The following is a 14,025-nucleotide window of genomic DNA, read 5'->3' on the forward strand; positions in this document are numbered from 1 at the left end:
GCTTTCTTGCTCTGGTTGCTTTGGCTATATGAGTCCAAGGACTGACTGAGACTTAAATCAAATCCATCTCCTTCCTATATCAAACCCTTTTGTCAGAATTTCTCCTTAAAACACGTAATCATCTTTGTTGTCATCACCTTCTGTGACAGAAGACAACTAGCCTGCTATTTTAGTGCAGCTCTTCTGTAATCTGCACACCTGGAGACACCTGTAGCAAAACATTTCATGCAGCCAAACTTAACACATTTCTGACTGCTTTCCTCCCTTCATTGTCTGTCTTCCATATTTTTCCTCTTCAGTCTTTGTAACCAGCCAAAACAGGTCATGTACCTACAAGGCAGCCTCAGTTTGACTGAAACCCTCCTTCCCTTCCCAGAGTGCAAATGCTTGCCCAATTGCTCTTAAAACCATTTCCCACCTCCCATCCCATGCCAAAGCCCTTGCCCAGCACGTTCCCACGTGGCAGAAATCCCTTCCTGTCAAGGTAACTAGGTCCCTTCACCTCCCACTTCTGAAACTCCTCTGTAGGAGAAGCAGCAGCGGCAGCAGCTCTGCTGCAGTGTCTGACCTGTACTGATTCCACAGGGAGGGGAGGAACTTTACAAACCCCCTTTGCTGTGATGGTGAGAATTTGCTACCTAGCAGCCAGTATCTCCAGTTCCCACGTGACTAACACAACCACTAACCCAGGCTGCAAGTAACTCAATCACGTAGTAAGCTAATGCAGCTAAATACTTATATTTAACTACTAGGCATATTTTTAACTGCAGATGCAGTTTGAGTGCCATAAAAACCACAACCATATTTTATTTCTGCTACAGATGTTGCACATTAATGACACCATTAAATCAAACCTCAAAAAAATGCTTGTACTGTCCACCATACAGCTTCTCTACATGTACAAACAGAAACGTAAATAACGAAGGAAATTTCTGTGACCATGTCTTCCCACTTTCTATGTTTAGTGGAAAATGGGGAGGTGGGGAGTGGTATTTGCTGTTTTGGTTTTTTGGGTTTTTTTAAGACATCCGAAGCTGGAAAACTCTCACATCAGCCAAAGCACAGACAGATCCGAAAGATCAGCACCCGTCTGGCACTAAGCAGGGCACAGCACAGCCCTTGCCACCAACCTACAGCCAAAGCCAAGGTCTTTCTGAGGGCAGCACAGACTTAGAGATGCAGCTCCTCTGCTCACTTCAGCAATGGGAGCAGAAAGCTCCTGGGCTCCCTGTGCTTCCTACCCTCTTTTCCATTCACTTTACGTCCCTTAATCCCTTGTATGTAAGACTGCCACTTGTCAGCATGAGCAAAGCTCTGCCCTCGTGGGAAACAGCTCCGTCAGACCTTGCAGGTGGGCTCCGCAGCACCAACCCACGTGCTTGGAGAGCACTGACCCTGCCATCAAGGGAGGAGGCCGAGGAGAATGCTTCCCACCACTGACAGCCAAACTTCCAAATGGAACGGCCCAAATAATCTGCATGCTTTATACTATTTGTTACTAGATGAGGTTTGTGATAGATTTCTTTCTTTCCTCGCCGATGTTCCCACAGAAGAGCAGAGTCTCTGAACTGGCAGGAGGTCACCTCGCTGGCATCAGCCTCTCCCCAGGGCTGGGTGGAGGAAGGCGTACCGCGCTCACCTGTGTTTATGACCAGCTTCCTCACAACTACCCAATTTACACGTGCAGTCGGCTCACACGCAGCCTGTGGATAACAGCAATAAAGCAGACGTGATACAGTAAGATGATATTTCACTGACTGCATGTAGAAAGGGCAAAGATTGATGGTGAAAGCACTCGTGAGAACGTGGTATGAAGAAAGACTAAAAATAGAGAAGCACATTCAAGTTTTCTTTCCACTCTTTAACATTGCAGACCAAGGTGATCATGACAGACTTCACCCTACACTTTACACAGTTAGGGTTCTGCAAAAAAGTTAAAGTTAAAAGTATTAACTTAAATTTTACCTACAAGAGAGAATGGGAAGAAAAAAACAATTTTTTTTTTCATGTAGCTATTCCTGAGCGACAGATTTTCTATAATCAACATGAATTCCTCATCATATTATAGATGTTAAAACACTGCCCCATTTACAGATACTAAAGACTGGAAGCAGTGACCCCTAGTAGGTCCCCTTGGCTTCAACTGCATGCATGGAAAGCCACAGGGGGAGCACGTGTCAGCCAAAATTAGCAGTGAGGAATTCCTGAGTCCTAACACTATGCCTTGCACCTCTAAAACGCACGCTTTCTTTGGTTTAGGCTGTCTTAGAACAGTTGTGCCTGTACAGAACGTAAGCACAGGTGGGGTTGTATACAAAGTCAGAAATTTCTAGGGCACGTCAATGTCAACAACGTGACAGTCAGGAGATCTTGTCACAGGGCTTCAAGTTGTCAGAGCACAGCTAGTCCCAGGAGCTGAACTGAAGCATTTGCCCTGGAAAGCTTTGTCCATGAGGGGTCCCTCAACACCCCCTAGGCTGTTGCACTGAGTTCATCCATAGGGTCCCTGGGCTAGGACGACAGCCTGGCCACCAAGCACAGCTGGGAGGTAGCAGCATAGGTTTCTGCAGCTGTGGGTTCCCCCTCACCGCTTCAGAGCCTGAGCCTCTCATCAAGCAAGCTCTGCACACCCTCTTGCCCCTGCCCCAGTGTTAGAGGATGCCCTTGTCAGCCTCCAGCGCTGCCCCACGCCTCCCTCCTAGCACTGGAGCGGAAGGAGGTACATGTCCTACAATGCCTGCTCCATCAGTGTAGGGGTTTATGTCCTTTCTTTTTTGCCCAATGCCTGCTTTCTTCTTGTGTCATCTTTGTCCCATGAGCCATGTTAGAAGGACTACTGTATCTATGAAGCTCTCTGGAGGGTCAAAGCCTGCCACCAGTTGATCCAGCGTTGAACTGCCAGCCTGCCTGGATGGACTGCTTTCACGGATTTTGCCTTCTTTGCTGAAGGGAATTTTTGCTCTAACAAAACACAATAAAAATTCAGTAATATTCCCTGTTCAACTGCAGGAATTTCATGCTAAAATCTCCCATCTTAAAAAGACACCTTGGAAGGCAGGCTGTCAATTAAATAAAACTGTAATTTGATAGAGATGCACTAAAAGCACTCATAAGCTGAAATTCACGGACTGTACACAGACAAGCCCCCTAAAGCATCTGTCATCTGTAAAGATGATATAGGTAAATCACTGGGAACAGAAACTCACACACAGCCCCAGTTAGACACTTGAGCACACTAAATTATTGAAGTTGTAACCCACTGGATTAAAACCACGTTCCATGTTCACCTTCCGCTATCAGCCAGCCCTCACTGCTTAATCACAGCTACAGGAATCTTTCCCAAAAGCTGGCACTCAGAACCACTGCTCAGAGGCGCAGCAAGGGGCAAGTTCAGAGAGTGAATGGAGATCATGGGACAGTAACAAATGCTATCAGTAGTTTACTGACCTTTCATTAAAGAGCCATGTGAGGCCTCCATTTAACCAACTTCCTAAAGTTAAGAGGAAACACAGAAGAAATAAGCTACAGTAATGAGGACAGCCAAATGAAAACATTACACAGTAGTCAGGATGTCAAATAGTTTGAGGTTGCTAGGCAGATGAAGTAAGTGCTCTAAAGATTTCTAAATCTAAGGTTGCAACTGAAGCTTGACATCAGTGTCAATCATCATCATCATTCATTAACCTAGAACTTTTTTAAGAAGTACCAGCTGAAAATGTTTAATAATGATAAACAAAAAAACCCTAATCTCAAAGTTCATCAGGACATGTATAAATTAATTCTCACAACACTGCTTAGTTGGTCTGATTATAACCTTACTGAACCATAGTCAAACAAAGCACAGAGAATTGTTAAGGCATATTTAGCCTTTGAATGCGTGAATCATCCAAGAAAGAAACCCGAGTCTCATGCTGTAGACCCTTGCCCTGTTAAATAAACTTTCCCCAATTTGTAAGGCAAATGAATGCTAACATTTTTAAAGGAGACCTTGATATGCTTACAAATTAAAGGAGACAATCCAGAAAAGAAATGTTTATTTTAAAACACAAGAAGGGAAACTAAAAGACTCTGTTTTCCAAAGAATGAAAATACAAGCCCAGCATAATGGAGAAAATCTGCACACATCCTAAACACACATTTATCTTAACCTTAGTAACCACATGATTCCCAGAGACTTATGGATGGCTTTTATTCTTAATATGTGAACAGCAATGAAATGAAAGCTTATAGTAGCGGGTGATTTGCAAGTGAAAACTTTAAAAAAGTGTCTTATTTGCAAAACGGTCTTCTCATAGAACCACAAAAATAGCAGCTACCTCCTCACCTTAATCCATGGGAGTGGTGAGAGCGGAAAAGAGAGAGACTGCTACGTCATTTATTAAGCCTTCAGGTTTAAAGGTCATGGATTACTAAAAGAACGCTGTTCACTGACAAGTAATATTTAATAACAATGATATAAAAAAAATTTAAAAGTGGCCAAATATTTCCATGGACGAAAATGAAAATGGCCATAATAGGCAAATAAAATTCCAGAATCTATGGTCTGGCTGGAAACACAGAAATTTGTTTGGTTTTAAGTTATCACTTCCAAATTTTGACATTTCTTTACAGAAATCCCAATCATTCGGGGGGGGGGGGGGGGGGGGGGAGAGTATCCTTCTACAAAAAAATTATCATCTTAGTAAAACATTTAAATATTTACCGGAAATTTCACAGCATAAGCTGCACCTCCTCTCAGGTCTCAGACCTATTCCTCCCAGTTTTGCTGACCACCCTCTAGAAACCTGCTTTCCCAGAGCTGCTGCTGGGCTCTGCCGAGCTCCTCACGCGCTGCAGTGAGGAACAGCAAGCCGGAGGGTGGAGGTGAAGACATGTCTCTTCTGTTACTTTCGGAATTGCGGAAGGGGTCTATACATCCCACTAACCAGGGATGCAACCTCCCGCTCCAGCCTCAGTACAGTCACAGGAGTGAGGTTTCACTCCCGGAGGAATCTGCCCGCCGCCAGTGCTCTCAAATAGCACAGTCTATTTAACTTCATCTTTCTCTCCCCTCCACCCTCCCAAATGAATAAAGCTGTCTGGAACAGAAAATTAACTTTTACCCTTTTATCTATACTCATTCGCTTTTAGAAAGCGGGTAGGAGGTTGCAAACAGCACGGTTGAGCGATTTACACCCTGTTGCAAGAAAAGGAAGGACAAGAGCAGCGGCAGCCGGGCTATTCGGCAATTCTGCAGCTCCCTGGAAGAGCAGCAGTCATCCCTCCCGCTTCTCTCCCAGCCAGAATTTGAGAAAGGCTCACTGTACATTTATAGACAGCTCATTTATTACTGCAATATAACTCACTCTTTTGTGCTGTCCAAACACAGAGCTGACCTTAAAAGCAAACCCCAAGTTATGGCTATGTATTTGTGCTGTCTTAATGCATGCAGTCCCAGCCGTACGCTGAAGCTCGGCAATCACCTGACAAAGACAATCCCTGTCCCAACAAGTTTCTGCAATCTAGCTGTAAGATAAGAACTGGATGCAAAGTAGAGGTAGAGAAAACAGAAGGCAACGATGACATTTTCTTCAGTGTCTTTCAAATACTTGGGAACATGCTGAAAGACATTTATGAATGTTACTAGCAGAAATAAGATCAAGTAGTGATGAAAAAAAAGTCAGTATATTTAACCCTGGCTTTGCGTATTTCCTATGAGGTTAGTTTACAAACAGCTCCATCTTCATGCCACAACATGAGCAGTTGCCTTTACCACCTAAGTGGTTTGTTAGGTTACTCCTGGTTGTTCACAACACAATATATTCCTACTGTACTGCTATGAAACATCTTTTTCCAAAGCTCAGAATCTCTTTCATATGCCCAGAAAAACAAGTTTTGAGGTCTGTTTCTGCTCATTTTCATTTCATTTAAGGGTACAGATGATGAAAAGCTTAAAGCATGCATAGCTGGCAAAATATTTTTGTTCAGGACCTTGAAGTTTCAGAAATAACCTCACCTAACACTATTTACGACACAAACACCAGTTTTGTGTATACTTCCATCACTTCAGGTTGCTTTAGGATGTTTAATATGGCTCACATGCAGGAAGCAAGAAGTCTGCAGGGAAAACTCCCTCAGAAGAAAGAAGTCTGATTTACTTTAGGTATTTCTCTAAGGGTAGCCAGAACAGCTGTTTATATCTGTTTGGTAACAAACCTAGTGGTGTTACTAGACACCTCACCTCTCAACAGTCTCCAGTGTGGATTATGGTCCTGATTTTTAAACAGCAAATCCAAAACCAAACCAAAACAAAACATTAACATTCTCCAATACAGCTGCTTTAAAAAAAAAAATCTGTAATAAATTTGAAGTGGGACATTTTTCTGCTCCAATTTATACTGCTATAGATCTGTTCAAACTTCACGGACTTCAAGAAGGCCTCTTAGATACATACTGAGATCCTCAAGCATAATTTTGTTTCAGCTATCACATCTCAATATTACCGGGAAAAGTTTTCCTTGCTTTTAAGCCATGCTTTCCCTGAGGAGGTCGATCAGAATTTGACACAGCTCTTCCTTTATGGATGAAAAAACAAGCAGTGAGAAAGTTCATCAGCTCAAAAGCATACAAATACTAATCACAGTTAAACTTATCGCTGCCATAGTCATAGTATTTGTTTTGTGGGTAACTGAAATTGCTGATCCAAATTTTCTAAATGCATAAGGATCAGTTCCTAGTCAGAAAGAACAGCATGTGTGCTAACCTGCTTTTAACTACTTTTTAATGTCATAGCAAGACAAATTTTGAAGAAGGAAGAATCTCACTCTGAATATCACTGTTTTATTTTAAATCTGAACTAAACGTCTTTTCTCTCTGTGTGGGACATGCTCTGCAGCTAGCCCCAGAGAGAAGAGCCTGTTTCTAAATCATCACTCTGTTCATAAGGAAATTAAAAGTAAACTGCCTAAAAATCACGCAGTCATCACCTACGTTCTCTCTTTTGTGCTGAAGATTTAAGACAAATAAATGAAGTATGTCAGCAATCTTTGTCAGACAGACTAGACTTGCAAACCTGCAGTGCCTATACATGAAGCTGAGGTATTGCTCCACAGCTTTACAGCCACTGATACGGTACACTAACTTCTGGCCTTAATGCACTAAAAAAAAAAAAACTAATTGTGAGACCCTCCCTATGAGTGAAATAAAAGTGATGAAAAACCTCAGAAGAATGCCATCATTACAGTCTGATGATTAGAGCAGTGCCACAAAATTCAGGATGCTTATACAGGATGGACTTGTACATCCTCTCACATCACAGTTATCTTCTCAATAACATTCCATAAACTTTCCATTGAAGGACCCTGTGAAATTTCTCATCTGCAAAATGCTCACAAAGTGCAGCTCTGCTAATCAAACCATTTCTTTTTGGTGGGTGCCGGAATTCTGTACTGCGAAACAGAGGTACTCTTCCAGAGAACATCTTTACACGCAACTTATGTCAGCAATCTAAAGGTACCTTCCTCAGACATGTAGGTTAACAGCCATAGAAAAAGAGGTTGCAAATAGAAATTAAGTATAATGTGGGAACAAACATTTTGGATACCTTAGCTGTATTGGGACTCCCACCTTTTGAAACTAGGAGGAACTAACTTTCTCTGAGTTAAGCTATCCAAAAATGCAGTGCACAAGCAGCTACACTTGCACTGACACACCACAAGAAACAACAAGGCGCACATGCCGTCTTCAGAGTTGTCTTTTTAACTAATTGCCTAAAATGTAGAAAGAGACATCCTCTAACCACAGCACCGGGAAGCAGGAAACCGGGAACAATAAAACTCTGATACAGATGGGCTTCCCTTAATCATTGGTGCCACAGCACATAATCTACTGCAAATGTCCAGTTTCTCCCCTTACAAGGCTTCTCCCCACCCCTCTCAAGGGGTATATAACTTCGACAGACTGGTTCACCTTGGATGAAGCTTTCCATGCCAGAAACTTGCCTCCTTGCTGAGTTGTTTTAGGAGATTTCAGCAAAAGCATTCCCCCAGGCCTTTTTGAGAAAGAACGCCCTTTTTTTCCTTTGTTCATGTCGAAAAATTTTGGTGACCTTTCCCCCGAGAAGAAAAGCAGCCCCAGGCTGACTAGCAGGGACATGAACCATACCCTCACATCTCAAGGAGGGGCAGCAGCAGACAGGGGCATAATGGAGACTTTATGTCATTGCTCAAATCTCTACATATTTGACCATTTTGGGGGGAAGGTCTCAGTGACCCTCTGCAAACCTTATGCAATGTGGAGAAGCGCGTTGTGCAGTTCCAGGGCAGAGGAGACACAAAGGAGAGCTACAGAAAGATGGGACGGAGAAAACAGGAACAAAGGTTGACGGACCGTAGAAGACGGAGACTGAACGTCAGCAGAACTTAAGAGGGCAGAAAAATTAGGAACGGTGATGAAAACTTTGTCAGAAGAAATGAAAGACTGAACAAAAAGCTGAGGTATAGAGGGAGAACTACAACAGATCTGGCAAAAAGATTGTGACAAGTTACTTAAGTATCTTCAGACCCGCCAAGAGAACGACGGAGAGAGATCTGGAGTCAGCAGACACTGTGAACATGGGAACGAGAAAGACTAAAAAGTGATAAATCACATGAGGAAATGAGACAATATGAACTCACAGGAGTTGAGGATACGATTTACTGAGAGAAGACTTAGGACAGATGGGCAGGGAGACCATAGGCACAAGACTGTGCAGAGAAGAATGGGACTTCCGAGGTTAGAAGGCTTGCATGAGGAATCTTAAATATAAAAAAAAGAGAGAGGCGGTGGACAAAAGATCTGGAGAGGAGATAGGAGAGAGACTTCAACTAGTCCAGTAGTGACGGTTTAAAAAAGCCACGTTTGGAGTGAAAGGGTAGAGGAACTCATTCATGTAAAGGAAGTCTCCCAGATTTCAGATGGAGTTCAAGATTCCTGAAGCTCAACCTCTGTTTGAATCAAATATTTGTGAAATGCACTGACAACACATGCTACACTCCCCTCTAGTTACTGTATAGATGACAATGACTATTTTACCAATATTATTTTACTGATAGGAGTTCTTATATCAAATGGCTGAGGTTCATGCAGTGGATCTGGATGTTCTCTAGTTGGGCTGATATCGCTGTGAGAGTGTATTTAATGTCACATGACAGATGCATGCACTATAACAGCACATTTGCATTATTCTTTCATTTTGCAAAGGTAAAACACAGAAGTGGATGTTGTCTTCTACAGTTACGAGCATTTGTACAAATTATGAATATGGGCTTCTGACCCCTATATGCTGCGAAAGTAAAACATTTTTATTATAAACTCAGGGACAACATTTTACTCAGGAAAAAAGTTACTGAAGTCAGTCACTCAAATTGAAGTTTATGCCTACTCTAACTAAATTACTACTTGACAAAGTCAGGCTGGGTCCTGAAGAGGAGAAGGTCTGCAGGTTCTGCCCTGGCCAGTACACCTGTCAGCATGACACAAGCAGGAAGCAAAGGTATCAGATTTCTCAACACAAACTTGCCCAAAACATGCTTCAAGCTGTACTAATTCAAAATTTTAATTATACTGAACAGATCATCTGATAAAACATACCAAACAATGGAAAAGTTCACTCTACCTTTGTTACAATGCTTGCCTGTGCAAGAATCATGGCAGTGTACCCCAAAACAATCATAATTCAACTGTTCTTTCAGGTCACAGACAAAATGGCTGTAAGGACTAGAAAAGCAGTTGTTTTTAAAGCATATCTTGAGGCAAAAGGAACCAAAAAGTGCCTGTATGGCCTCCTCTTACTCATCCTAAGCCCATGAAATACTTATCAGCAATTTAAAAGAAAGCTGGAGAACCTCAGCAGGTCTACAGTATCAGTTAAAGATCACATTAGCCATGTCCTGTGAAGTTGATTTCTACATGTGTCTAGCATTTTGGTGCTGTTAAGAACAAAGACCACACAGATACTCAAAAGCCAATAGAAGTTATGCCTTTTTAGTTTATTTTTATTTATTTACTTATTAATGACCTAACAGCTTTAGGTCAATAAAGGCATCAAAAAGGGTGAATTTCTATTTTCCCCCATTCACTCCATAGTCTTTTATGTCAAGCATGGTAACTCTACATGTTTTAAGCATAACATAGGCTGAAAGGACACTGCCCAAAATACTATGCTAGGCTAAATCTTAATGAGCTGACTTTGGATAAGATGAATAGTACCAGGATCCCACATGCAATTTCACACCATCCATGTTAATGGGCCATTTGTGTACAACTAAACTTTGAAACCAGTTCCAGGCACATGAAGGACAAGAAGGTAATCAAGAATAGCCAGCATGGATTCACCAGGGGGAAGTGAACCACCCTGATAACCTTCTACAATGAAATGACCGGCTTGGTAGATGAGTGGAGAACAGTGGATATTGTCTACCTTGACTTCAGAAAGCCTTTTGACACTGTCTCCCATAAGATCCTCATAGGCAAGCTGATGAAGTATGGGTTGGATAAATAAACAGTGAGGTTGATTTAAAACTGCCTGAACGGACAGGCCCTGAGGGTGCTGATCGAAGGCATAAAATCTAGTTGGAGGCCAGTAACTAGCAGCATACCCCTGGGGTCCTGTTTAAGATATTCATTAATGAGCTGGATGATGAGAAAGAGTGTAGATGTATTAAAAAACAAAACAAACACACCCCCCCAATCCTCTCAACTCCCCCAAAACAACCCCCTCTCAACCCCCCCAAAAAGCTTGACGGTGCATCACAGGCAAATATGCTTTGCTTTACACCAGAAATTTAGAGAACAAATTCTCAGTTCTAGCTCTAGAACCTGTCTCAAAGCCTGGAAATAACAGTAAGACCATGTTCTTTTTAACTACATTTCCATTGTCTACAGATAAGGTAGTATCAGCAAATCCCCACTACCACGAGACAAAAAGCAATCAGCTAAATCTGTACTGACAGTTCTCAGCTGGGTATAGAGGGTGATTAAAATAGTACCTATTCATTTCTCCCTTTTTGTTCTTATGCCATCCTCAGTCTGCCATCTCTTCAGCTTTTAGCTCTTTGTACCTGGGTTGCCCTGCTTGTCTTCCTCCCTCCCCCTGCAAAAAAAACAACCCAAACCCTACCCCAAAACAAAACCACCTTTTTACTATTTTTAGTCTGTGTACATAAGCTGCTGTATTGCAGTCAGCTGCAAAACTCGCTAGACAGCTCCAGTTCCAACCAATTTCATACTCCCCTCAACTTTCCACTTCCTGCGTTTTCTCTCATTTCCTCATATTGTTTTCCCTCTAATGATTTTCTCTGTCCACTTAGCACTGGTTCATTTGCTTATGCTTTCCTCCACCAGCTCCCACCTTCATGTATCTCTTCAGTTCCCACACACTTCTTGGCCAGCAGTTGTCCTTTGATCCTTCCCCAGCTCCCCTTTTCCCATTCTCATCCCATTTCCTAACCAGCTGCCAAAATCTGACCCATGTTTATCTGGAAAATAAGACAGATCAAGCCGTTTCCCTTCATCTTATTTTGGCTCAGCACCAGTCAGCTGGCTGCCAAACCAAATGGCCTCAAGTCATAGAGGCCCATATAATCAAAGCCTGCAAGGCTGCGACATTCCTGCAGATGTCTGTGGAGTCTTCCCATCCTTCTCACAACCACCACCCTTGGTTAGGTCACTTACTGCAGCATTGCTAAGGCAACTTGTGGAGAAAAGAAGCCTGAGAAACATATAAAATGGGTTCCTCTGTAACATGCTTCCAGTCACACCTCCCTCCTCAAAGACCAAGCAAAGAACACACACAGCCTGAGGCAGCTGGTTCCCCACTGTCCTCGCCATTTGGGAAGGAGCTCCTTTAAGCCCTCAGATCCTCAACACCTACCTAAGAAAAGCCCCACTGCCAACCACTCCATCTCTCAGATAGGCTGTCTACTGCCACACAAAGCTTTCAAGATTCATTATTTATCAATTGCTGTAGGAAATATGCTGGGGTATTTCACAGGTAAATTCCTCCTGTTCTTTCATAACTTCAAGTGCATGTGCCACATTTACTCTGCAGCTACTGTAGCAATGCTTAAAGTATTTCTAGCAAGCACTTGTTAGCCTTCCTACTTGTAAATAGAAAATCTGCTTCAAGATTTTAACGATAGTGTCTAATTCCTCAAGTTGTATAGTCTACTGCATAGGAGGACGAGTGAGAGCTTTTTCCAAAACCACAGAGGTCATGCCTAGTGAACAGTGACTACGCACAGAAGCTGGCTGGCTTCTGCAGCATATGACAACCTTAAACACTCCAAAATGAAACTCGGGCAACAGTGAAGGTAGAGGAACAGCAGCAGCTACAGAAACCAATAAAGTCTTGCAGAAAAAGCCTTCTTTGTGAGAACTCCTGGGGGATGGGGGTGTTTAATCATGATGTACATTTCTGTTATCAAAGCCTTAGAGTTTTTTCCCCACTCATTGCTTGGGGGCCCAAGCAGGTTGGAACTCGGGGTGGGGAGAGTGTCTACAGCTGACTGATACCTTCTTTTGCAGGTGACTGTATACAGCTACCTAAAGCTATATATTCTATAAAGACCGCATCAAACATGTGCCTCCCAAGAAATCCTTCTCTGTGGGTAGTCCTACACACACAGGTTAAGTATGCAGACTACAAACAACAGCTAAGGGACTTGTCATCTTCAAAAACACAAGAGAACTTGACTGATGGCACAGTTACAAGTAACATCGAGTGAGCAGAACAATCCACAGAAGGACTCATCCATATTTTTCCCTGTACTAGAAAGGGGAAATAAAAGATACCGTTCATCTGGGGATTGGACAAAAACTTCACTGCTGCTAATAAATGCTACACCCATTTATTAGCACCACTCACTCAGAATTAGCATTAAAGAAAATGTAATTCCTTCATATAACAGCCAAACGATAGGGTTTTCCAGCAAATACACATGCCATATTCAATACTACAGGCCAAGGACATGGAGCGAACAGACTGCAGCTGTGAATTGCATGAAAGAGAGACAGAGAAAAAGGCAGGAAAGAACTTGCAGGACTAGGATTTGGTGAGGGGGGAAAAGATCAGTAAGTGAGACCCTTCAGATAAAGCATTTCAAGGGGCAAACAAGCTGTCTGCTGCTTGCTTCTTGCTTTACATTCTGGGAAACTGAGCACTGTATTTTTTTTTTTTTGTAAATAAACATTATTGCAAAGAATTTACCACACTTTGTTCACTACAGCTGTCAACTGTAGAATTGTGTTTCAGTTATTTCTTCATGAACACATAGTAACAGCTTAGATTTATCTAATCAAATAAAAACTAGAAACATACAAGAACAATGACGTTATACTCATTTATAAAGACCAGCAAATGCCAACTCCATTATCAGGTCCATCTGTCCTACTGTGAAATCAATGTAAAAAATAGCCTTATGGAACAGTTAACGCCATGCTAACCAAGACTCCTACCTTCACAATGCTTTTCAGATCCTGCACATACATCCTCTCCGTCTCCAGAATCTCTTGGACGACTCTGTCTACGTAGAGGAGCTTGGGACTAGTGGGCTCTGTGACCAGGGACATTGCGCAGTTTTTGCTCGCTCCTTTTGCTTCTGCTTTCCTTGGCATGCTTAGCCTTTTTTCAAGGCCTTCCTCGGGATCCTCCTGCTCCGCAGGGGAGTTTTTGCGTGGCTTGTTGCTGGAAAATCGCCTGGCTGGGACCAGTTCTAGCTTGATGGCACCTGTTTCTTTATCCTGGTTGAACAAGCCCAAGTGGCTGTTTGAAACCAAGGTCATTCTGCTTCCAAAGGAGCAGTGGCTATCCCTGGAGGAAGCAGAGGAGGAAGTGGAGCTAAAGCTGACGGGACGGTCACTGTCTGACAAGTCCATGGTTTTTTTTTCACAGTAGCGGAAAGGTCTGCTCTCCTTGTGCAAATCTTCCCCTTTCGTCTTGGTGTCAAGAGCCTCCGTCACAGCTGGTAAAACATCAAGAGGCAAGTGGAAGTCATCTAAAAAAATAAA

At 42.6% G+C, this 14,025-nt stretch overlaps 1 protein-coding gene across 2 annotated transcripts in view; it reads right to left on the reverse strand.

The window, feature by feature from the left end:
• PLEKHG1 (pleckstrin homology and RhoGEF domain containing G1) overlaps positions 1-14,025 on the reverse strand; it is a 136,045-nt gene that overhangs the window by 37,656 nt on the left and 84,364 nt on the right. For both annotated transcript variants that reach the window (XM_075748417.1, XM_075748416.1), the window contains one exon: positions 13,474-14,012. In XM_075748417.1, the coding sequence (XP_075604532.1) occupies positions 13,474-14,012 (539 nt within the window). The remainder of the gene's footprint in view (positions 1-13,473; positions 14,013-14,025) is intronic.

This window comes from Balearica regulorum, chromosome 3, assembly GCF_011004875.1.
Source record: "Balearica regulorum gibbericeps isolate bBalReg1 chromosome 3, bBalReg1.pri, whole genome shotgun sequence".
In the NCBI taxonomy this organism is placed as follows: Eukaryota; Metazoa; Chordata; class Aves; order Gruiformes; family Gruidae; genus Balearica; species Balearica regulorum.